Below are 25497 nucleotides of genomic sequence, written 5' to 3' on the forward strand. Positions count from 1 at the left end.
GGTACTTATCAATAATAAGTGTACTAGTGAAGTAGATAACAGTCAGCATGGCCCCTGTTAGGGGAAGTCGGCCGGAGTTCCTACACGGAAGCTAAGCGAAACACCGCTGCAGAGGGGGTCACAAGTACCGCAAACTTTAGACACTTAAAAGAGTTCTACATGTAAACAAAGACATCAGTTTAAGTTTACACTGCATTTTAGTTTTTTTGTTCACATGGACGTCAGGCAGCCCTTTCCCTCGGCTCTGCACAACGGCCCTGTATACCAACACATGCAGCGCACAGTATCAGATAAGCTGTTTGGGTCAGCGGTTTGTAGAAGAGACAACAAATAAAAGAGAATACAATATTATGGAAACGATGGGTGCTGTTCACGGTGGGGACTTAGAGGACATCGTTTTCCTTCACGCCGAAAAAATTATATGCAAAGAGTGCATGAAACCTGAGTCTGCGCCGCAAAGCGACACAACTAATTTGTTCAACCACCTGAAAAAACAGCACAAAGTGCAGCATGATGAGTGTGTGAAGGCCAGGAGGACTAACATTACTGCTCCCCGTCCCCTGCTGAGCATGCCAACAGTTGCAGCTTTGTTACACACACTTTTGCACTTATTTTTTAGGAAATAAAAAAACACCCTTTCCTCTTTAAATGTCAGGTACGGCTCTAAAGTCCTCCCCATACACACAACACACATTACTTCAGCATGTGTGGAAATTAATTGTTATATTTGTTGGATGGGAGAGGGGCTTTGCTCACAGCCAACTAAGGTAGGAAGTGATCCTGAAACACCAGGAACATAATTCAGTCCTCAACACTTCTAAATTTATCCCACCATTTGCATTGCAGTCAAAACATGACAGCCACAGGTGTACTGACCCCCTCCAGCCGTCCCACCTTAGTTGTCATTTCATGTAACAATCTCCTCATCTTTATTGCCCTTTTGCCGTTTTCCCCCCGCTCCTCTTTCTATCTATCTTTACCTGCCTGCCTCATGTCCTGTCGCGTTCCTGTCCATCAACCCCCCTCTTTCTTTTATTTTGGCTGCTAGAAGGGTTGACATTTTACTGCCTAACACACTCCGAATGTGCACACATGCAAAACTGTGAAAAGACACACACACATGCACACATACAGCGGCAGGAGATACAAACAGCTTTCCGAAATGCCAAACATAATCCCAGACAACAGAGGAGAGCAGCATGTTGTCAAGTGTCAACCAAGCAACTAAAAGTTTGGTTGACAAATTCTGCTTTTCACTTGAATTTAAAGGTTAGACTTCACTTAACGTTCAGAAGAGGTAAAAAAAACTACAGGAGCCGCCAAAGTCAAGGACTGGAAGCACAGCAAAGTCTACCTGAGATTTAAGGTAGCCACACTTCCTTCCAGGGGGAAATGAATAAACAAACTGGGAGTTATGAGGACGTCAGCCTTCAGCGTGATATCTCTGTGAGCAGACCAAAGCATTTACAGGACTTGGAATAGTTGCCAACACTCTTGCTGCTGTGTTGGAACGCCACCAGTAAAAAGCCAGAGTCCTTAAGGCTTCTGCTCACAAACAAGGAAACACTGAACCACAATTCTTGTTCTGAACAATATTCTCATGGGTCACATTTGCCTAATGCCTACATTCAAACAGGTTTAGAGAAATGACATGCATTAGGACTTAATTTAGCTGAGTATTGTTGCTGATTTATACTTGGACTAAATTAAATTAATTACATTTAAGACAGAAAATAAAGCCTGGCAATAGAGGAATGACATCACGGGAGCCTTGAAAAGGACAAAATAGGTGACTGTCAGAATTAAATTGTTATTTCTATGTGTTATTTGTCAAAAGGCTTTGGGGGCTTTTATTTTGAAGGCGGATTTTTGCTTACCTGCCGCCAAACCGTTAGCCTAGCCCTTTGCTAGCTGAGGCCAGTACGGCCAGTGCTTTCGCTGACTTGTTTGTCTTAATGTAGCGTTAATATTGTGTTTAAGATTGTTTGTTTGTATTGTGGCTAACTTTTTAGCAGGTATATTTAATATTGTTCTGTTTTCGGTGGTATTTGTACCAGGTAAATACTGAATTTCTTTAAACTGCATAGCTTCACTTAAAGGCACAGCACATTCAAACTGGGCCCCTCCTCCTGGGCTCTTCGTCACCAGAAGCTCACTCTCACTCTCTCGTGTGGAAACACGCCGACCCAGTCGAGCTAACACCGACAGCATCACGGTTAGCTTGTCCTACACGGTTTGAGGCACCTACCCTTCCAACAGAAAGGCTAACTCTGTATCGCTCTTGTGTTATAAACAGCTCATTGTGTTTGTGAAAATAAAAGTTTTACAGTCCATCGGTCAAAGAGAGTCTGATCATTGATCTAGCTGGAGCTGCTACAACTACAACTTCAGCAGAACACCAAATATCCCCTGTACTGGTCCAATAGTTCTAATCTTCTTCACATTATCCAGGTTAGCAGGAACCAAAGCCCATCTGTTTTTCACAGTAGAAAGAAATTGAAAACTGTGAGGTCAGGTGGGTGCAGTTAACGATCTGGTAAGCAGAGAACCAGCAGCTCCCAATGTGCGCAATCACAAATAAGGTGTTTTTTTAAAGCAGGCAACGGTTGGTTTCTACGGCAATACAAGAAAACACAAGGAAGGTGAAAAGATGAGCAGTGTGTTTACCAGCTGAGGATGTGTCTCGGTGGTAATTTCGGCATCTTGGAGGAAAGGAGCTAAAAGACTCCTTGAAGGACAATTTGTCCACAGCACTTAAAAAGTCTTCGGAAATGAAGTGCCGTAATCGGTGACACAAGCAGAGTGAAGTACAGAGTCTACATCAATGTGCGAGAAGGAAAAAGATTCTGTGCTTGCTTTGATTGAAATGTCAGTGTCTGCGAGACAATTTGTCGGCAAGGACACAGGCACTTGGATTTTCTTAACTCTGGGACATTAACACAAACCAGCCCACTTTAAACAACAGGCAGACCTTTTATTCAGAGGAAGAGCGGAAGAAATGAAAAGAGGACGGTTTTTCTCAAGTTTCTTAAAGAATCTTTGAAAGGAGCTGCAGTGGTTCAGTCTGCCATCAGCAGTTTGAAGAGGAAAGTGTTTAATTCAAGACCTTGTAACAGGTATCAGGCGTTCTTTGCATCAATGCTCTGTTCTCTCCTGATGTCAGGGTGGTACAAAGCTTCTGTACAAGTTTGCTTCTGGAGAATAGATATTCCATTGAAAGTCTGATCAGCACATGTAACACATTTGCTTACAGCAGCCTGCTCCCATCACACACTGCACTTATTTGTAGTTATGTCCTCTTGTTTCTCCTCTGGGGAACAGCTATTGTCATCATACAGAATTATTTCTATTGTAGCCGCTCTATCAAAGGTATGTCAGGTCCATTTTCCAGAGTGTGTGTTTACATAATCCACAGCAGTGAGGACAAAGGAAAGTGTCCACAAGCTCACAGAGTCTCGGCTAACAGCAAACACTTTGTGAGTCCATCAGAAGGGAAAATTAATCTATTAAATCTGCCGACAGTTTGTAAAGTGCACTCCAAGTTAAATGAGAAATTAGAGTTGAGAAGACCAATTTGACTTGCAATTTCACCTCATCATGACTAATTCAAAACAGACTGAGGAATTACTATGATTGAGCAGATAGAATTTATAGTTCGACCCACTGCAGTTATCCCTTTATTTTCAAGGTTGTGATACACACACCAACTGTCGTCACATACTGTAGAAGATCTAGTGAATGCAGAAAACCAGTGTATTTACCGTTACTGATCTACAGATGTGAGATTTTAGGGACGGTTTAGTTCTGGTTTCTGTTTGTAGTACGCTTGTAGTCCGAGTAATACTGACCAATCACGCATCAGCAGGCTGCGGCGTATGCAGGAAAAACAGTCCGTATGGAAATAAAAGCAAGCGGAACGTAATGCGCCGTAATGACATCCCGGCTCCCATCAGCGTCATCTGACAATATCAATCTCTATAACCAGACATCTGAATGCTAACAACTAACAATCTGTTCTAGATCAAAAATTCTACTTGAGATAAATTCCCTTGACGCTGTGTCACAAAAGCCCATCAGTGTTCAGATTTCCCGACTTCCTTGAATGCATCAGAAATGATCGATCCGACCTCCTTTCAACAAACCGGCGTTTAAAAAGTAGTTTTCTTCTCCTCTTGATAACAGACTTCCCTTTTTACAAACCTGCATCATGATGTTGACATTTTAGCAAACTTAAGACCCGTTCATTTCAAGTAAATCACAAATGTTCAATCTTTTTTCTGTAAACAATGTAGCACGTGGAAAAGTAAGTCTTGACTGGAAGTCCTTTGTCGCTAACCACTGGCTACACGCCCGGCACGTTCACCGTTGTTCCCAGAGGCTATATTGTTGTCAGACTATAGCTGATGAGATCCCAGATTGGCTCATAGTTGATCCATAGTCTACATAATAAAATATCTAAGAGCTTGGCTGCCCTGCCTTTATTTTTTTGGCTTTTTCCCTTTATTTGTAGGACAGCTGAAGAGAGAAAAGGAAACATTGGGAGCAGGGAGTGGGATATGACATGCACCAAACGAACAGTGCTTCAGGGACTGCAGCCTCTGTGCATGGGGCAACTGCCCCACCACCTGAGACAAACCAGAGCCTCAAATCATTCAATTTTAATTGTGTTTGAAAATTGAAGCAAAACGTGCAAATGATGTGTGTAAAGTTAAGAAAGCAGGTGGATTCTTTGCTCTATCGTCAAACTCAACAATTAAGTGGCTTTGACGTCGGCCATCTGTTTCATACCTTTCCTTCTGCAGAGTCTTTCACGTTGTACGCTTCATTAGGCTGACATATACTAAGATATTTCAGATATCCCCAGTGTGGCTCTTTGACCAGTGTGTGTCACATCATTATCATGTTTACAAAACTGTAAGCCCACTACAACAAAGAATCCATGTCTGATCTTTGGACCGTACTGACTCCAGGCAGCTGGGTACAGATATCAACGTTACAAATCGACCCGAATGTACTAAATGGGCTATTTTGGAAGCAAAACGTTCGTACTAAGCCTCTTCAAAGGTGTTGGAGACTTGTGATGCTGTTAATGACATCATTCGTGTATGTGACAGGTACATGAACAACCGAGCCAGCTCATTATTTTTAATTACCTCCACCTTCTCCGTCTGTTAGCACTGGCTTTCGCTGACACCGCTGCTGTCTGTCAACGGCCGTTTGCACCTGCTGATAATGTTTCGCACAATCTCCCTGAAACTGGAGGCCTTGTCTTTCTGTGGGGATGCATCAATCAGCTTTAGACACAGACAGATTATGTTCTCAGGGTAATAACGAAGAACTTAAGAGAGCATGTAATCAACAAGACGGGTCACACAGAGAGGTAAGAAGATCTCTTGAGCACTTGGGTAACTTGTTTTACCTTTGCAGCTGCCTCACTTAGTAGACCTTTAAAAGCATTCCTCTCCCAGTCTTACAGTCTTAACTACAGCACACCATGACCCAGGCATGAATAGCTTGAGATGAGCTCTTATAAAGCCATTCACAGCAGCCATCAGGAATGTATCTCTCCTCATGTCAAACTTTCAGAGTCTTGCACAACTGCCTTCTTTTCACCCTGACAGCAAAGCAATTTCTCCTCCAAGTTTCCATTAACTCAAGACCTCATACGTCTGTCACCCATAGGTGTAGCGATAACTCAATTCTGCACACAATGCACGTGGCAGTCAAACACAAGCGGCCGAACGTCCTACCTTGACCCCTCGCACTCTGAACTCGGCCAGTGCTCGGCTCATCTTGGAGGCAGCCGTCGGCAGGTCCTTCCCGCTGGCGATGACTTTCACCAGAAGGGAGTCGTAGTGGGGGGAGATGACAGCTCCCTGGAAGGCGGAGGCGCTGTCCAGACGGATGCCCATGCCTTCTCCGCTGCGGAAGACCTGGCAGGAAGAGAGCAGGAGAGCAGAGAGTGAAGGACTTTGTTTTTTGTTTAAAATCTATGAAACTCTATGAAGAAAAACAAATAAGTATTCAAAGTACGTTTTGTCTTAGTTAACATTCTGAATAGAGAGTCCACAAATTGCAATGAATAATTGTTCATTAACACCAAGTGAATGTAATTTGAAGGCAGAGCAGTGAAAAAATACGCCAGGAATGTAAACAGCATTATGTTGGATTCTGCTGCAGTTGGCAACAACAACACTTATGCAATTTTCATATAAATTCTGCGTTGTCATGAGGCCATTATTGTTGTGTCAGCCTACGTGGGTTAGTCATCTGAGCGGATGCTTTTCTTCAAGCATTTTTTTTTGCAGGAAATACTTGTATCTATCAGTTACGTGCAGGGTCAGTAATCTCTTTTATTCCTGGCTCTTTGGTGGAAGTGCTAACAGGTCATTTCTTCACTGACGAGGCTGTGTATGTGTGCATGTCATCTTAAAGTTAGTTTTGTTGCTTTAAACCATAAGCCAGCATTTTTTCAAAGTGCGAGGCGCGCCTCCCCTGGGGGGCGCCAGAGGACTGCAGGGGAGGCGCTGCGTGAGAAAATAAACAAGAAAAAATTTCTTTAAACATCTGGTTAGCGAACTTCTGTGATGTGTGGGGCAAAATGGATCGGTTGTTAGTAACTACAGAGAGAGAGAGTGACTGATAATGGAGCGAGCATGACAGTGTGACACCATGTTGGCTCCAGGGTCATATTGAGACCAAGACGTCTGTGGAGACTGACGGGGAATCTACTCAGGTAACGTATTTGAAGTGTATTTTTGCCATGCGTGTGCCGGGACAGAACTGCTCCAATGTTATTCAATGCTGCAATCTCTAGCAGTCACACATGCTGTGCGGGAGGCGGGTGAGTATTTTTCTGCTGCTCTGTTCCGTTCACATGAAGTCTATTTTTCCCTGCTGGTACAGCGTAGACAGCCATTTAATGGCAACAACCAAGGAATCCATGTTAAACGATGTGATCTCTTCATTTTGACTCATTTGACTTCTACATCCTACATAAAAACAGTTTATGCACAATTAAGAAATAAGTCTATAAGTCGGTTGCAAAGTTGTCTTCTTCTACTGTTTCCAGCAGACTGCACACTTTTTGGCTTTTATGTTCTTTCAGGGGAGGCTCACTTTGCCATTCTTCAAAAAAACCCTGCCATGGACTGTATAAAAAGATGGACAACATGACAGCTCCCTAAAAGTGAAGCCAAAACATCTCTATCGCCCCTTGCTGACTGGCTGCAGTATAGGTCATGAAGCCCGCCTCCTCCATGTTAACAGATGGGACTTGAGTCAAACTATAAAACAAAAATACACGTTGAATACATTTTTGTCAAACATGGTTTCTGTCATTATAGTTAGTTCTTTTCTGACAAGTTTAGTTTTAATTTGATGCTGTACACAGGATGATTGACAGCTCTGTTGACGAATCAGGCTCCTGCAGCCGATCTGTTCTGGATTAGCAGAGTAGAGGAGGAACGGCGAGAGGAGACGTAACTAAAACAATCACTACAGTCATTGATGTTTCCATATCTGTGAACGTCTGCTTCAGACCAACACAAGAAGCTGTTCTGCTGTTAAATACGCAGGTGTGTGGGATCCTTGCTGTTTTTCTTCAGTAAGTTAAGTGTGTGTTTTGGTTAGTGGAAGTGGCCGGTCTCTACTGCGCAGCACTGGCTATAAATGATGTCACCAGTGCAAGAGGGGAACACCCCTCACTGGGGTATTTTGGCTTCAATTTTGTACGATGAGAGTAGATGGAGACGCTTCATCCCTCCATAAATACAGTCATTGCTTTAAACTGTCAGAAGTGCAAACCCCCCCAAAAAAACTTCTGACTCTGCATCCTTCCCAAAAGTGCTTGAATCAGAGTTTTCTTGGCTTTCTCAGTTCAATACTTCTGTGCAGAGGTGCCGGATTTTTCATTCCTTACGCGTGCAAATATCTCAACATCTCTCACAGCGTGTGTTAATGGCTCGTTAGTAGATTGTGATGCCGACGATGCAGGAATGCAATCATCATATCTCCTACGTGCCTGCAACGTATATTAAAGTGCACTCGGAAAACGATGGCAGACGCATAAACGAGAAGAGTAAAATAAGGAGATGAGAGGGAAGAAAACAAGCATTAGATTAGTTAAAAAACGGAAAGGCTGGACTGCTCCGAACCACTTGGCAAGAGAGCAGAGAGGAGAGCGTGGACTGTCCAACACCACAACATATGGAGACCCTCCAGGGCTGGGAGACAAGCATGAGCAGAAATTATAATTATAACAATGTTGTGCCACACTGATCATATGCCGGTAATATTTTCAGACAATGCAGACGAGCAGAGCTGCCAACGTTTATTACAAACAATATTTTTTCATTATGCGTTTGCTCTTTACAGCGCAGACACTTTATCTGGAGTGATTCTGCCCCATTCTTCAAAGCTGTTCATCTCCAATGGCTTGAAATGATCAAAGTGTTGTATAATTCCCTCCATAAAGCACGTTAGCATAATGTGCTACAATATTACTATACGATAGGGCTTAGTTTATAGCAGGAAGGGGGAATCCACAACCAGATCCATAACCAGGTTGCTATAAAGCCATGTCATACTCCTGCTGCAGTAGCTGTTATTGTATGTAGCTGTTTTTGATGCCATCGAAATGCCATAGAAATATTTATAGCAAGTTAAATGTTAAAATTTGTCAAATTACTGTTGAGCTGTCATTAAGCTGTAAGTTAAATAACTGCTATGAGCGGACTTTAATTGGGGTTTGATATTTCAAAGTCTGGCGCAGGTTCACAGAAACATCCCTCACCAAGCAGAAATCTTTTTTCAACATAAATGGAGACCATGTTTAAAGCGACTGCCTCCATAAAGCTGTTAAATGTACGAGATGTAAAGGCAGAGGGAATTGTCACGAGTATTCCTGCCCACGCTCGCTACCTCCACACCTGTGCAGCGCGCCGATTCAAGGCTCAAAGCCCCCAATTTCCAGGTTGTGATATATCAGAAGCCCCGGCACTCCTCTTTGATTTGAAAGGCTCGAGGCTGGTCATCAGCACTTCAAGTGTCACTGAAGTAGATCTCGTACCTAATGAGGGGCATGCGGACCACTCTGCAGGCTTCTCTGCATGGAATACATGTGTTTTGGATTCAGAAGGTAGGTTTTATATTTGTAGAACATGGTTATAATAGAACACCTTTAAAATGTTAAATGGATTGCTGTTGTGGCTTTGCACTTTATTTAATATTTTATGAACTACAGCAGCCGTGCTGATGCAAAAGATTGAGGACAGAATAGTGTTTGAGAAAACAGGACTGATACAGGAAAACCTTGACCTCGACAGGACAGCCTTTTCCCAGTACTTTCAGAATAATGAAATATTGCCAGCATAATTAAAGGGCCAGTCCGCTCAATTTTTCAACCTCAGTCATATCATGCTATTATGTGGAGCTAATTCCATTATTGTAGGAAAAAAATGCAATTTGGCTCTGTGCCTTTGGAGGATGGGCCCTGGAAAACCTCCGCCAGATGACGCATTTAACATCATCTGTCAGAGGTTTTCCAGGACCCATTGGAGAAGCCAGGGCGCTTTCCTTTCAGAGGGAGGGGTGCAATGCACGCTGGGTGTTGTAGGAATGTAGAATGGGCGAAACCACGAGCTGTTTGTACAACTTTCTTCACAGCTATGGCGCCATTTTTTTTTTATTATTGCTTCTATCGATTACAGAGAACACCAGCTGACAGTAGCTTTTTCCAGGGGCGAATTGCTCCTTTAACAGACAATATAATTTGGAAGTATAAACAGTGAGAATAATAACTTCCTCTAAGAACAGAAGAATGGAGATTAAATAAAATGTTACACATAAAGCAGGAGTATTGATTGTATTGATTTCTGCAGTGGCCAGATGAGAGTCAGACTAAAAAAGAACATCAAACTTCAACATGAAAAACATGCAAGTTGTAAACTAAAGAAGGGGTTTCACATTTTAAGACATAATGTTACAATGTTGGATGTCCATACTAAACGTGGGTGAGGTTTCAAATGAGGATTTTTCTTAAACTGTAAATTATGCTAAGCTACTCCACAGGTAGCACTGAGTGAAATATGCAGCATGAAATGAGCATAATAGCCCCCCTTTAAAGGAAGTAAAAATCTGTCTTTGTTGCTCACAAAGGTGCTTTGTAATCTGAATTCATGAAAGCAACAGTTACGGCTGCTCCGGATGAGCCATATTTTGCCAGCTGTGGGGCACTTTGTTTCCACAGTAGTCTAAAGGCAGTTGCCAACCTTCCTCTGAGCAAATGCCACTGGGAAAAACTACACTCTGTTTACTTTTCCTCTCCATTTATTAAATATTTCCTTACTGTGAAGAAAGCATATTTTAAGATTGTTCTATTCAACCCTTTAACACAGCAGGCCAAGCGCACACAAGACTGATGCGGCTGTTAGAGTAGCCTGCTGTGTTTAAGTGACATAGTGGCTGTCTGGCGGCTGCCTGGGGTTTCTTTTCACATTGTTAAGTAGTATAGGATGAAAGAATACAAACAAGGCTCACATTGAAACCCATGCTGCCATTAGCTTTGATGTAATCAGTCTATACACTCGCACAAGTTGACTGAGCATCAAGGCCATTTCCAGCGACATCCCATTCAAAAGCTCACAGTCTCTGCCTCTGGCTAACACAGAAACACTTGAAGTGATAAAAGCGAAAGGGAAAGTATCAGTAGCTATTTCAAATGCGCTTCTGCCTTCTGACATCCTGGCCTTTTATTTGCTGTTGTCTTACAGTTACGTTTTTGAAACCATTAAACCCCCCCAAACAGCCTCTAATACAGTTTCACAACTGGGAGCTGTCCATGCCAACCAGAGATGTTCACTGATTGGCTGCCAATCTGTGTGGGCCAAAACTCATTAAAACTGACCTGATTGATGGTCTTCAGACGATCTCTGTGAAGCCCCGCAGGATGACTGTCAGTGTGTTTTGTGATTACATGCTACAAACTAACAGTCTGAAAGCAAGAGGCAATAGGGGGATTGTTTTATGAACGTGTCAGTCGTATAAATCCACAGAGTAGCGAGCGTGTCAGCATCAGAATTTAAACAGCTGATTGTTGCACGGCTTCTCATCTACTTAAAAAAAAACACACTACAGAGAGCCTTTACTTTGATGATGCTTGGTTTTTTTCTTGTGGCAAGTTCAGATGGTTTATGATGAAAGCGGTTGCTATATGCAACATTGTAATTTCCTGGATGGCAATTTATCAGGTGTTAGAGGAAGATGTGTTTTATAATCTTAAGAGTTGAAGCTGTTCTATGATTTATGTATCAAGAATTCTTAAAGTTGTAATCTCGAAGATCTCAGTTTTGTTCTCGTTGTCGCCACTTTTGGCGATAACAGTAATTGCAGGGGCGGCTGCGGTTCAGTGGTAGAGTGGTAGTTGTCTCTTAATTGGAAGGCTGGGGGTTCGATCCCTGACTGTTACAAGAGGAAGTGTCCTTGGGTAAGACACTGAACCCCAAATTGCTCCTGGTGGCATAGCCATCGGGTATGAATGGGCATATATCTGATTGGAGATTGGCGTGAGTGTGTGAATGGGTAAATGTGACATGTAGTGTAAAAGCAGCTTTGAGTGGTCGGAAGACTAGAAAAGCGCTACATGTACTGTCCATTTACACTTCCCAGACATCCAAAAGCATTGGTAGAGATTAGTAGTTGATTGTTGTCAATATGTGTTTTTAATAGTAGAAGGATTAATAGTATAAGTCATAAAACGCCTGATAGGAACGTTTCTAAATATACCTACGTCTTCCTCAGAAAATTGGTTCCAGGTAAAGAAACATTGCCAATTGTATGGCTTATGTATGGCTTTAAAATTCACGGGCAGCGCAGAGGCAGGCAGACACTAATACATGTCCACCTGCACAGAAAACATTCTGAGCCCAATATTATTCTAAATTGAATTCCGAACTGTAAACGATGTTGTCTTGCAGGCGTCAGGAGACTAATCAAATGTGCTGCAAGACAGATGTTTGCCGTCACACTTTACTGCACAAACATATATATGGGTAGTTGGACTGGAACCCGCTAAACCAGCAGTGGAGCTGAGTTTATTGGAACCAGTCAGATGGAGGCTGTTTTTGCGGGGAAAAACAAATAGCAAATAAAAAATGTAATCCGGGGGGCTTTCAGATTCCTGCATCACCTTAAGGTTTATACTTTAACTGAATCTCACATGAATGAGAGAATTTCACATAAAAATCCCAATAAACTAAATACTTTGCTCATTAACCCCACGTGGAAGCATTCCCAAATTAATTACTGGATGGCTACTATGTGCTAATGAGTGATAATGCACTTCTACGCTGTGGTTTTATGTTAAAACCTTTGTGAATATTAAGTGTATTAACTTAGGCTTTGGGCCATACAGATATGAGATGAATAGTGCTACAGCGACACCCCACAGAGATAAGAGAGGGCCTTTATCTTGCATCCTCAACAAGGACTCAAACCCATGCGTGCCACTGAAGATCTTGTAGCCAAATAGAAAGACGAGAGAAAGAAATTCTGAACAGGCAGAACTGAATGAAAAGCCAAGTACAATGTTAATAATTGAAGTCAAGGTGAGAGCTTCTTTCAGCCCGGGGCGTTGTCGAACAACAAAACCTCACTTTCTTCTCTCTCTGTGTCATCGTCTCTCTCTCTCTGTCTTACCTTCTTTTGTCTCACGCTCTCTTAATAGTCACAGTTTCTGATATTCTGAGTACAAAGGCATTGAAATTGTCTTGCTGACACATTTGTGTACTGTTTGGGACCACTATTGTCACTCGCACATTTACACCGTCTTTCTCCTTGACTACAATGATCCACTTACATTGTTCTTGTTTTTCTGTGGCTTCCTTTTTATCAGTATATACCAGAGGTGTAAAGAGTACTGAAATATTCTACTCAGGCAGAAGTACTTTTACTTCACTGACTTGTGATGACTCAAGTAAAAATAAAAAGTAGCTCACTTAAAAAGTACTTAAACTAAAGCTGCTTTCCCGCCTTGCTGATTTTTATAATTTATAATTTTGCTAAGGTTACCGTACACATGCATCCTGTGCAAATTAAACTTTGTTATTTTCAAACCTGGGCTCGTTGTTTACATGTTTTGGTGTCAAAATGACGAGAGATGGACCTTTTCTCAAAGAGTAAGATCCTTTGTTGAACCAGAAACTGCAGTTGTATCGCTCTCTTCATATCCACCTGACTCCATTGACAAAAACAGTCGTTTTAACTCGCAGCACACGGGAGTTGCTGATGGTCTACCTCGATCAGTTCGTTTGTTTGTGTTATTGTGTGATGTTTTAAAGCAGTGGTTCCAAACCTTTTTACGCCCCCCTGCCTGTATCTAAGAAAGGCTGAGCCCCCCGAGCCCGCACACACCTACAATAAAGTGATTAATTCCAAATCTTTATTGGCAAATTTTGACACCAATCAGCCTTAAGTTCGCAGAGGTGTGGCCGACAAAGTAGCAACTATATTTGAAAAATATATTATTTTAATAGTTGAACAGACTTGATCAATTAAGCGCTTTTTTAATGATTTTATTCAAGCAAATCTAATCTTGACAGTCTCAGAGTAGACAAAGCCTTGTGCACCCTCAGTGACCCCAGATTGGGAACCACTGTTTTAGCGGGTTAGTTCATTTCCCAACTAACGTGTGTTACAATACGTAGCAGCGGTAGACCAGCAAGTCTCATGTTCTGTGAGGTGAAATTACTGTTTTTCTTTATGGAGTCTGGAGGATTTGAAGAGTGCGATGTAACGGCTGTTTCTGGTTCAACAAAAAACTTCCTTCGGTCTGTTTCAAAGGTGGTGTTTCCTCCGAACTCTCTTCTGTCCCCATTCATGGTTCACTCACGCGTTGGGCTGGTAGTTGCAGCTCTCCTTCTTCACTTCGGACTCAGTGAAAATCAACCGGCATCGCTGTTTTGTCGCGATGCATGACACTTTGATCTGATTGGCCTGTTTTGGATGCATTTGATTAGTGTCTGGTCTAAGGCAGTTTTCTTTCTAGCTCGCAATATCTGTAGATAAATATTTTACTCAGTAACGGATGGATTTACAAATGGATGTAGCAAATTACTTTACTTAACCTGAGTACATGTAATTCGTTACTTCCACCTCTGGTAAATACACACCAACATGAGTACACAAGCTGACGTCATGTTTGCCAGTATATTACAAGCTGACCAGTGATAATAATTTCCATGAAGCCACGTCATAAAGGTCACAATTTTTGGAATCCTATGGTCGATATTATACTCTACATTTTGCTCAGTCTGTTGTAAGTCAGTCTGTCTCCTGTGTTCACGTTTCTTATTTTTCTGTCACCATGTCTCTACAACTCCCTTTCATTCCTCAGTGTTTGAAGTGTATCACTCAGAAGCTCTCTCGCTGCTGGTCAGTGGTGTATTTCTCTGACATCATATAAAAGAGCATCGGTCTGTTATGGGCACATTACAAATCCTCTCTGCCAGGCCTGCTGCTGGAAAACAATATCTCAAATCCCCAAAAGGCAAACTTTTCTTTTCAGGAATTCAGATAGACGGGCACATTTCCCCACTGGTACCCATGAATTTTTCAGAATATCAACATGTGTTTTGGTTTTAGAGGCCCGTGTCATAAACTGAGCGCGTGGTGGAATATGAAAAACTGAAACAACAACAGCCTGAAAAGTGGAGTCATGTTCCACCTGACCACGCTGATAAGTTTCCTTACAAGTGTAATAAGGCAGGAGAGCATTTGTTTAAAAAAGTAGTGCCCTGAGGATGTTTTTCAACATTTATTTTCGGAAAGAGAAACTGCTTCTGTTTTGATGGTCACACGCTTTGGATACTAAATGGGTTTTAGCCAACAATTGGGAAGATAATTCGACCTGCTAACAGCAGTGAAGAGAAATGCGTGTGCATTTGTCAGAGTGGGTTTGTCACGGTGCCTTGCAATTCATCATGGAGATAAATATCGCACACCATCGTGAATTATATATGATGAAGAGAAACGGCTCCGTTTAGCAAAGAAGAGAAGAACTGAATTGTTGTTTTTATCCAAAGGGCTCAACTCGTGAAACTGGTTCATCCTGTAACTTCCATGTACGATGTTACAAGTTCAGAGGCCAGATGTAAATACCGTTAAGTGTGTATAGCTATAAAATACTTATTGTGTATTTCAAATGATTAATGGGTAAAGTGCCTTTTTACTGCATGAGGCTAGACTGTTGCTAGAATGTCACTGACATACCACGTTATTGATAAAGTTTGCCTTCTTATTCATCCAGCAGACAAGTTGCAGCATGAACATTTATTCAGAATTGTCTTTCTCGTCACATTATTCCAATTCTTAGTCGACTTTTAGCATTGTTTTTGGTCTCCTCCTGCTGCTGTGGGAAATCTCTTTAAGCAGCTCTTAAGCTGCGAAATGCTCCTCTACGTTCACCAAACAGTCACTAACTTTGTGCTGGCAATAACACCAAAACACCAAGCTGACAGAACAGTCGGATGCAGTGTTAATTTTGGCAGCTGTTTCTAGTCTTCAGATGCAAATGCTGATCAGTTTGTCACATTTTAGTCATTTTTACCTTTTATAGTTTTTGTCTAGTTTCAGTCAGCGGAAACCCAAAACATTTTAGTCCAGTGTAGGCAATAAAAAGTCATCACATATTAGTCAAAGTTAAATTATCCTTATACAGGTTCAATCTGCTGTAAAGCGCCGTGTTGGTTTTTAACCATTAAATCCTTTTTTTTATATTCATCATCGCTTCTCATTCAAACAGTCTGACTGAAGCAGACAGCCAGTGATCTGCTCCTTTTGTGCAGAAGAAGCATCAAAATGATGCGTAAAACGTCAGTTTTTCTATGAGCACACACAGAGAATGAAGCAGAAAGCCTGGGTGAGCAGGGGGATCTGGGGAATGTATTTGTTGTATTTTGACAGATTAGGCGCACAGAGGGGGGAAATATCGGGGATTTTAATTGTCCGACAGCCCACCACGAACATTTTAGTCCCGTCTCGTCAACCAAAACATATACACTCACTGGCCACTTCATTAGGTACACCTGAAAAATCTAATGAAATCCAACACACCAGCTCAGCCATAAGATTTGCCTTAAGGTTGCCTGTGATGTACAGGCTTTTTTCTAAGCTGTCATAGAGGTGTTAATTCAATGATATTTCAGCGTCAAGGTTTAACCCCAGTTTTTTTCTCCCTTTTGTTTAATCATACAGGGTTCATGATGAAGTGTCTCAAGCCCCTTCAAGGCGGGATTATTACACCTCTGTAATATTCCGTCTTCTGTTTAATGGCGGAATGGTGGGGCGAAGTCGTTCATTAAGCCTACATCTATCCAAGTTACACTGAAAGAACACAGCAATATATTGAAAAAAAAAACATTGTAATATTCAAGTGTCTCCTTTCTATCGTCTTTCAGTTGGTTAGAAAGTGTCTCAAGGCGGCAATCTTATATCGCTTGCAGGACTGGATTAGGAATGTGAGGCGGCAAACTTGTGCTACCGGCTAGCTGACATCAGAATATGTCATTAAGTAATTTTAAGTCAAAAGATCTGGTGTTTTAGTTGCACGCTAACGGAAATTAGCTTTGCGATAATATTATCTAAACAATCCATTTTACTTCATATGCGTAATATAAAATGACATGTGTGCTCATACTTACAGGAATACAACTATTAGCTGCTCACTTCACATTGCTAACAATGTGCTGCTTCAATACTGAACACTTACCAGGTACAGCAACCTCAAAGGGTCAAAACTCAGCCACCACTAGGAGGAGACATTGTGTTCCAGGTGAGGGCAAACCTGTCATACCGCACAGCTTATCCTACCAACAGTCACGTTCAAACTAAAATAGGCACCTAGGTTTATGTATGCAATCTGAGTGAGGGGAGAAAGTAAATTAAAGTTTTCCAGGACAACTTTTCTATGGCCAATTTTGCCTTTATTGGCATGAAAGCTGGAGATAGACAGGAAATATTGGGAGAAGAGAGTGGAGGATGGCATGCAGCAAAGGGCCAAGGACAGAAGTCGAACCTGCGACCGCTGCGTCGTGGACTGTAGCCTCTTTATATGGGGTGCCTGCTCTACCTACTTGAGCTAAACCAGCGCCCCATTATTACCGTTACTTTTATTTGGTTGGTGGGTGAGAGTCTCCATATTTATTTCACTAATAAAATTCGGTTTGGCTGTTAAGATTAAGTGCTCATTCTAATTGATTGTTAGTCTCAGGGAAGCAGAATACATCTCTCAAGGTTAGTTTTGCTTCAAAGCAGAAATCTGGATACATCTAATTAAAGATCGATTCAGCGCGGTGAGATTTGTACTCCAGTCAGTGAAGGTTTAAATGACAAATGACCCGCTGCCTTGCCAAACAACACCGTAAAATGCTTTGTTAACTACTTCAGCACATTGCTGCTTACTTATTAAGAGTGCATAACAAAGTGACACAGAGAAATAAAGGGATAAAATAACCTTGATTATTGGTCTTAGGTGGTTTCCACCAACGACCGTACAAAGATCCTTGTTACTTAGTAAACCCATTAAGGACCTGTAACAAGATAATGGCCCAAATCCTCAGGCACCTTAAGTGGACCCAAGACTAGATTCAACAATTACTTGCTTTCTAATAACACTGAAAACTCTTCAAGACACACCGAGCCATTTAGCATTAAGGTAATTTCTCCTTCCACTTTGTCCTGCCTCATTTATCCACCTCCCTAACCTCTCACCTTTTACTGACTTTCACCAAACTCTCAGTCCTGCTGCCACCTGATTTAATATTCCATCCGCCGTGCGAGCTTTTTGTTTATGTATGGAGTAGAGAGATCGCACACACGCACACACTTGAAGCTAATATATGGAGAGAAAACAGTGAGACAAGTTGCACTGCCTGTAGAAAACACAAAGAGAGAAAGTGACAGCGGTATCCGAGCTCCAACTGATAGCGTACCAATTAGAGAGAGAGAGGAGCAGCGGCACAGAGAGGTAAAGAGAACAATAAAGGGAAAGAGACAGAAAAGCACACAGAGATGAGGAGAGAAGCGCCATGTTAATGTTTGAAGTCGGGCTGTGCGGATGAATGGAGGCGGGGGAAGAGAGGTTGTAGGTGAGGAGAGAGGTGAGGGAAGAGAAGCGAGGCGGGGAGGACAGAAGCGAAGCAGGAAAAAATAAAGTTTGTTTGATGGTTATTGTTTTCGGCACGCTAAACCTGATGCTTCAAAACCGCTGCTGAAGAATCGCTCGAGCATGAAAACTTAATGCTGTTGTGCTTCTGCGTAATTCCTTTTTATAAGGAGCGAGGAGTATTACTAGATATAATCCAGATGAGGTCACAACTCACAACAGTTTTAGTATTCAGTTTTCTTCCTAGGAAAGTTTGGAACACTCAAGTATGAGGACATGATAAACAAACAGGAATAAAAACCCTACTTTTTGACACAGAAACTGTCCCAAACTTGGTCACCAGTTTTATCGCCTCAGAGTCTCAGAAGCATCTTCATACTTCTCGTTCCATGTCTAAATGTGTAAGTGGGTTGACTCCCAAGGAATCTTGTGACATTTTTATGGGCAGACATGAAAAAAAAACTGTCCATCTCTTCAATTTAATTACTCGTGCCCTTCGGAACTGCATGTCTTGCCGTCTCAGTAGACAAGGTCTCGTCTGTATCATGTAACTGTATTAACATCTGATCTGGGTATGCTGTCACGAGCCCCCAGAGCCAGCAAGTTCATCACAGTTTTAATTTGAAACTGATCATCTACTTTATATTAACTGGGATTAAAAGGGTCACTTTTACAGCATGTGCAGTTACTGTGAGCATAATAGGACTAATGTCCATTATCATCAATCATATTAGCATTTAATAGTATCTTTTCCTACTGACAGGGGGGGCTTCTTTTTTAAGTCTGAAAAATCTCTGGATATTTTGGATTGTAGCTTCTTGTCTGGCAACATTTGGACAGGAAAATAGAGCTAATGTGGGTCAAGGAAATGTATTAGTGTGAGGAGGACAAGTGCAAATGTTTGGAGCACAATTCTTCTCATCCTCACACATTTACTGCTGTAATCTCTCGGGGGGGAAAGCCAACAACTACTGACTCCTATGAACTAGCTGACGAATAAATAAATGTATGATAAACACAGAACAGGCTGACAAGCCAGCTATAGCAAGAACAGAATACCTGCTACTTTGTGAGTACAATAATACTAGAATTTAACTCACTGAAAAGCTGGAGCTCAGACTTCTTGCATGGCCAGAGAGGGCACAAACAGGTGAAGTTAAGTTCAGTGACTTTGTCTGTGTTGACAGCCAGCAGTATCCACCTGTCACTCAGGTGACCCCTCCCCTATTATTTAAGGCTAAATGTAACTAAAATTGGTAAGTTATAAAAAAAGAAATCACTTCCTGTACAGTTATCTCGAACAATGAAAATGATTTGTTTTTTGTACCAGGCTGTAAACAAGTATTGGTTTGTGGAGCCCCGAGTGGCATGGCATTTCACATTGGCTTCATTTTTCAACATCGGAGGTTGCTGCTTGGAAAACACCAACAACACATTCTTATATTTGCTATACAGCCAGTTTACTTCTCTTATATTTTCACTACTCGGTTACCTTGTAGGAAAAGAAGATGAATAAAGACTTATTCTGCTGCTCTTCAAGATGTTACTAAAGCTGTTGTCCTGCAGAATCCTTTAATCCACACACTCGATTGTCCTCAGCAGCTGAGATAAACTGGTTGGCTGTCAGTAATTTAGCCATGCATGCATCATCAGTTCCTTCCTACAGGATTACTCAAGACACCCAAAGGTCACCCTGGTGATGCTATTGGCTATCAGCCATGGGAGCCGTACATTGATCTGCTTTTCTATTGAACTCCAATTACATTGATTGTAGGACAGATGCCTAGAGTGGGTCATTACGGAGACCCCCCTGCCACTTCACTATCGCACACAAAAGCCTCAGATAGCCGAGCAATTCCCCCTTTGTTTTGAATCATTACTGAGACCTCCCCTGTGAATAGACGGCTGCACTCCGCCTGGTGACAAATATCTTCACTCGCGCTGAATGGTGACCAATGTGGTGACAGCGAAGCGGATTGGTCGGGCTTTAATTAAAAGTCATTCTCTGCCTTCTGCAACCCTCCACGTTTCATTCCCAAAGCTAAAAACCAGAGAGCCCTGATCAATCCTATTTCATTAGTAGAGCTAACTAGTGATTCTCTGCTTTAGTGATGCATTCAAGGGCACCAATGTGAACTTAATTGTAGTGCCTTTTCAGCTAAATTGGTTCTACTTATTATTTGTCCCCTTCCCTGTGGTTTATCTCAGGAAAATGAGGATGTAAAGAGAGGATCATTGAAGCATCCAGACTGGAACTCTTAAGGAATGTCGCCCCTGCTTGTGCCACCCCTGCTTGTGCCACCCCTCAGATTTAGCTGACGCTTTGTTATCTGTGCCTGTACTTGACATGTGCTTGTCCAAAGCTCGCCCAGTCCACAACACCGCTCACCTACCTCAATCCAAAATACAACCACTTCATCCCTCTCCTTCTATTTCAATTTTCCTTCTATCCTTTCAATTTCACCTTCATTTCCTGTCTCTATACTGGCTCCACTTTTTTTTTTTTCATTTCACAAAACCATTATCTACCGCTCTCTCCTTCCTCCTCCCGCTATGTGGCTGAGTCACTGGGGCACCCCTGGCTTTATTTATCTTTTCATTCTTACTTCATTTAAAACTCTTTTCTTCCACACGTCCTGCTTTGCTCCGAGTTTATCTTTTCTTTTGTCCTTCGTATCCCAATTATAATTTTTTGGGGATATTTTTCTGACCAACAGCAGTGCAATTACAAGCCAAGGCCTGAAATATGTGTATACCCTTCAAAATAAAAGCATATTTATGACCAAGAACTTACTATTTTGACACACACAAGCCCTCCTCTCATTCCCTTATTGCCTTTCATGAAAAGGCGCATTTATGACACCCGACTAAATTTGCTTCTCCTTACAGTCCTCTCGGTGTGTGGGTAAGTGTGTGTGTCAGTGTGTGTCTGTGCTCCAGACAGACGTATAATGACCCTAATGAGCAATAGAGTATCTCTGCATGCTCTCCGTTTTTTCCTCCTTTTCATTTTCTCCCTTTTTCTCACTCTCTGGATTTTCTATCAATTATAGCACATTCTGCCGAGCCTCCACTTCTCTCCTCAGAAGACTAATTTTCTCTCTGTTCGTATTTCCATCGCCTCTCCTCTCATTCCCGCTCTTTCCCTCCGTCTGCTTTCATTTCCCCCTCCCCTTCTGTTCTCTCACGTCTCCCCCATTCCTCCCCTCTCATCACCTGCCACCTCCTTTGCTTGAATCTCTCCCTTTTCTTCCCCTTGTTTTCTTCCCTCCTCCCATCGCATATGTGCTCATTAAAAACATTCCCTTCTTATTTCCTTCTCCTCTCTTCTTTCCATGCTTTAAAAAAAGACTAAAAAACACAGCTGTAAGTGCCCAGCTGCTAAAAGAGGTTAGCCTGAAATGTCTCTGTTTTGTCTTACACACTAAGCAGAGACTTAAATGCATACACCGAATATCACCACACACCTGGGGAACAAATACACGGGCACAGATGCCGGCTGCCTGCCCAACCACCTACACACACACAGTCACTCTTATCTCTCATGCAGTATTAAACATCAGTGCAACCATTAGAGTCAGTGGCAACCAGATGTCCATGACGGCACTACAAGCTGTTTGGGACTTTGGGGGTGGCATGGTCAAACACACACACAAATAACACACATTTGATATATGAGCTGTCCAACTTTGGACGGACCTCGAGCTGTGATCATTGTAACCAGGTTAAATGAATAAATAATTGGGTTGTTTTTTTAGGCGCTGCTCTCAATTGGCTCTCATGCTCTCTGTCAAATATGAGTTTCAAGTTGTCATCAACAACTTTGTGTCCTCAGCTACGCTTTTATTATGTGGAATTCCACAAGGCTCAATCCTTGGCCCCATCCTTTTCTTATTGTACATATCAGCTCTGGGTAGAGAATCAGCTCAATATGCATTTCTCACCAATTCTACGCCGATGACACACAGCTGGATTTTTCAGTAAATCCTTGCTCTTGGTAATATTGTTACCTTGCATGACCGTCTGGCTGCTAAATTGAAATACATTTCACTAAATTTCCTACAAATTCAGAGAAATATAAAAGTTTATGAATCCACCATATTGCCACCAGTTACAAATCCTACCTTAGGAAACCTGGATTCAATTTTGACCAAGATATTCGACACATACACATAAGCAGGCTTGTATTAACTTTTAACATTGCAGAAAATAATTCAGTGCCCTTACCCGTCTGAAATTCATGCAAAACACTAAATCCAATCACAGATCCCCATATCATTTCAATGCATGCATCCCTTCATAAGCTCCCCGTGGGATAGATTTCAATACACTACTTATCACATTGAAGGCTCTACAGAAGGTCAGACCTTTCATTAATTTCTGAACATTTCGCATTCTTATTCCCCCTCCTGCCCATATAAAATTCTGACCAAGGTCTCCTATTTATAACCTTTGCCTTCGCAAATCCAATAGTGATTGTGCTTTGGTTGTGAAGACCCAGTGTGCACAGAAGCTACTATTTTTAAAGGTTTCTAGATATGGTTGGATGGGTGGATACAAGCAAATTCCTCTCACAGCATTCCTTAAAACCTAAAAATATACTCATGTTCCTGATGTCTTAGTCTACATGGTTCAGAAGACAACCAGTGATGTTTCGACAGTCTAAATACAGTCGGAGTAGAGTCACAAGAGACTTAACTTGAATATGCCAAAACCCCATCCAAGAGAATTCCTTATAAAAGTTTCATAACCTTGGGGAAACTGTTGAATTTAAGGCCTTAATATTTAAAAAAGGAATGGTTGTTGCATAGAGGATAAAATACCCTGAAAGTTGTTTTCTTTCTAACATATTATCCCCAACTTTCTACTCATCTATATGACATTTATCACTTTGATTTCCTGCGTATCTGATCAAACGTTCCTCCCTAATTTCCATGTCAGAAAGGGATTTGGATTTTCTAGCAGCTACACTGTCGTACTTTTCACTGCTAGTGAAGTATTAAGGGAATGCAATTTTTACTAAATTATTCTTTTCTGCACCCGGCTCTTCTTGCCCTGCGGCGGATGCCTTGGCCGTTGCTCTGGCCCGTTTAGACTCCCTCGCTCCCTTCTGGCTGACCCAAAAGTTCAAACCATCTTTCAGCTTTCATCAGTGCTGCCAAGTTACTCCCTATCTCCCTCGCTGTGACCAAGCAAAACATTTCTCTAGGCAACACCTATTCTTCATCGCATCCCAGAAGTGCTTCCTCTTTAATTCCACCACCAAGAAATGACCATTTCCTGTCAGCTGTTTGAACTACCTGTTGCATCGATGTCTGGTATATCGCAACACGTGGCTCAAGCAGAATCTGCTTAATACCGTTATGTAGAACCTTGGTTCTCAACTGGTGGGTTGGGACCCAGAAGTGGGACGCGGAACTGTTTTCAGTGGGTCGAATAAAAAAGAGCTATGGCAAAAAGTCTGTGCTGTGCTTTTATTTTGAAGGACATGGGTTTCCTATAACGTGCGTGCAGTAGTAGTGTAGTTTATTCACACTCCATGTATCCACTGATTGGGTAATCCCAGCTACAGTCACATTCTTGAAATTTGATGAGGCCTACAGTGGTTGCATTTATAATGCACTTTTTGAGTTTATTTGCTAAAGAAAATGCTGTTAATTAATATTCTCCTCTTATGCACTACCACCTGCTGGTCATTTTGTGTGACTATTATACTGTTGTATTTTGTGATGTTGACATAGTGTGATTTTTTGTTCCGTCTCAGGTCCAAACTTCACCATTTTTATTAAATAAATTTGAGTGGTTGAAATTGTTCAGAAATTTGAGTCACGATTTATCATTAAGGAGGTGGTGGTGGGTCCTGAGGCGAGACCAGTAGAGAACCACTGATATAGAAAACGTATTATGTTCTTGGAAATATAGAGCTGCAGTGAACTTAGGTTAATTAACAGCCTACTTGTACAACATCCAAGCCTCCATGTTCAATATTAATGTGTGAAACAATGAGGATATTTATAGCGTCCTACGTAAAGAATGATTACCAAACGTTAAAGGGTTTTATCAGCTCTTCATATAAATGTACATGAGTATTGAGCATAAAGCCTTCAAAATAGCCCCACTGTCTAAACGGCTAATAAAGGCATCATTTCAATGTGAGGTTGCTGGTTTCTAACAGAGCTAAATATACTACAGTTCAGGAATAAAGGTCAAAAGATAGAATAACATTGTTTAGAAGCCTCTTCTCCTTAATTCAGGCTCATCATTTTTAATGGTTTGACCCCAACGGCCGACTTTACACAACACCATTAAAAACGCTCACATTATTCTTCAGCATTTAATTGCCAAAACAAAGTTTGGAAACAATGAAAATACATTTCCATACACATTTTAAGACTGAAAAAAAGTGGCAAACTTTTTATCAATAAATGTGTCAATCAAAAGTTAGAGAAAAATAGACTCGTTCAGCAAACACTGGTTGTAAGATGCTCAGTGTATTTTTTTGTTACTATGCTCTATTTTCCATTTACATTTTAAATACATTCAGTGCAAAAAAACTAATTGCTTGGAAAACGTTGTCAGCAGTGGATTTTCTATATTTTACTTCAACACGAGCGACAGCTGGAGACATAAGCAGCTACTCAGTTTTTTCTTTGATTGCAGTGTGCTTGACTGCAAATCAATCTTAAACTTAACCACTTTATATGAGACGCTGCCAACACACAGAGTCCAGCAGGAGGACGGATAATAAAACTTTTCCTAGAAGTGAAGAAAGAATAAAATATCGTTGCAGCTCATGTATTTTTAAACTAAAACTCAAATATTCAACGCTCCTGCAGATGACCCAGAGGTGATGATTCATTCTCAGATAGACAGGAGACGATGCTCTCTATGAAAGATGTAATCAACACAATGAAGTGGGATTGGAGATTAGGAGCTGCTGCATGATGCTGATGCCGTCCGAATCGTTCGAGCGCACGGCGCAATAATCATTTAAACTTTTATGAGACATATGAAGTAAGTTCACCTAAGCTCACCCTCCATCTCTCAGAGTCTCTGCCTTCCTCTTTCACTCACACACTGGGTAAATACAGGAACATTAACACTCACAGAGCTGAAGTGACATGTGGTCAGGGAAAGGCGCACCTGTCAGTTTTGGCCTGCGGGACTACACTTGTGTTGTCGTTAGCCCAAGCAGGCGGAAGTAATGTCAGTGTGATACAATTAGAGAGGGAGGGAAGAGGCGACAGGGGAGGGTTAGTGAGGAGCTAACGAAGCAGACAGAGTGACAGCCTGGAATGTAGATGAAGACCAAAAATACCTGCAGACGGGAAGCAGAA

General features: G+C 41.7%; 1 protein-coding gene across 1 annotated transcript in view; it reads right to left on the reverse strand.

The window, feature by feature from the left end:
* Positions 1-25497, reverse strand: part of LOC138600738 (pyruvate carboxylase, mitochondrial-like) — a 354400-nt gene that overhangs the window by 169433 nt on the left and 159470 nt on the right. Inside the window, exon 12 of the mRNA XM_069672230.1 lies at positions 5751-5933. Coding sequence (XP_069528331.1) covers positions 5751-5933 — 183 coding nt within the window. The remainder of the gene's footprint in view (positions 1-5750; positions 5934-25497) is intronic.

This window comes from Semicossyphus pulcher, unplaced genomic scaffold (genome assembly GCF_022749685.1).
Source record: "Semicossyphus pulcher isolate SPU_LCO1_2020_fin unplaced genomic scaffold, fSemPul1.0.p SCAF_21, whole genome shotgun sequence".
Lineage (NCBI taxonomy): Eukaryota > Metazoa > Chordata > Actinopteri > Labriformes > Labridae > Semicossyphus > Semicossyphus pulcher.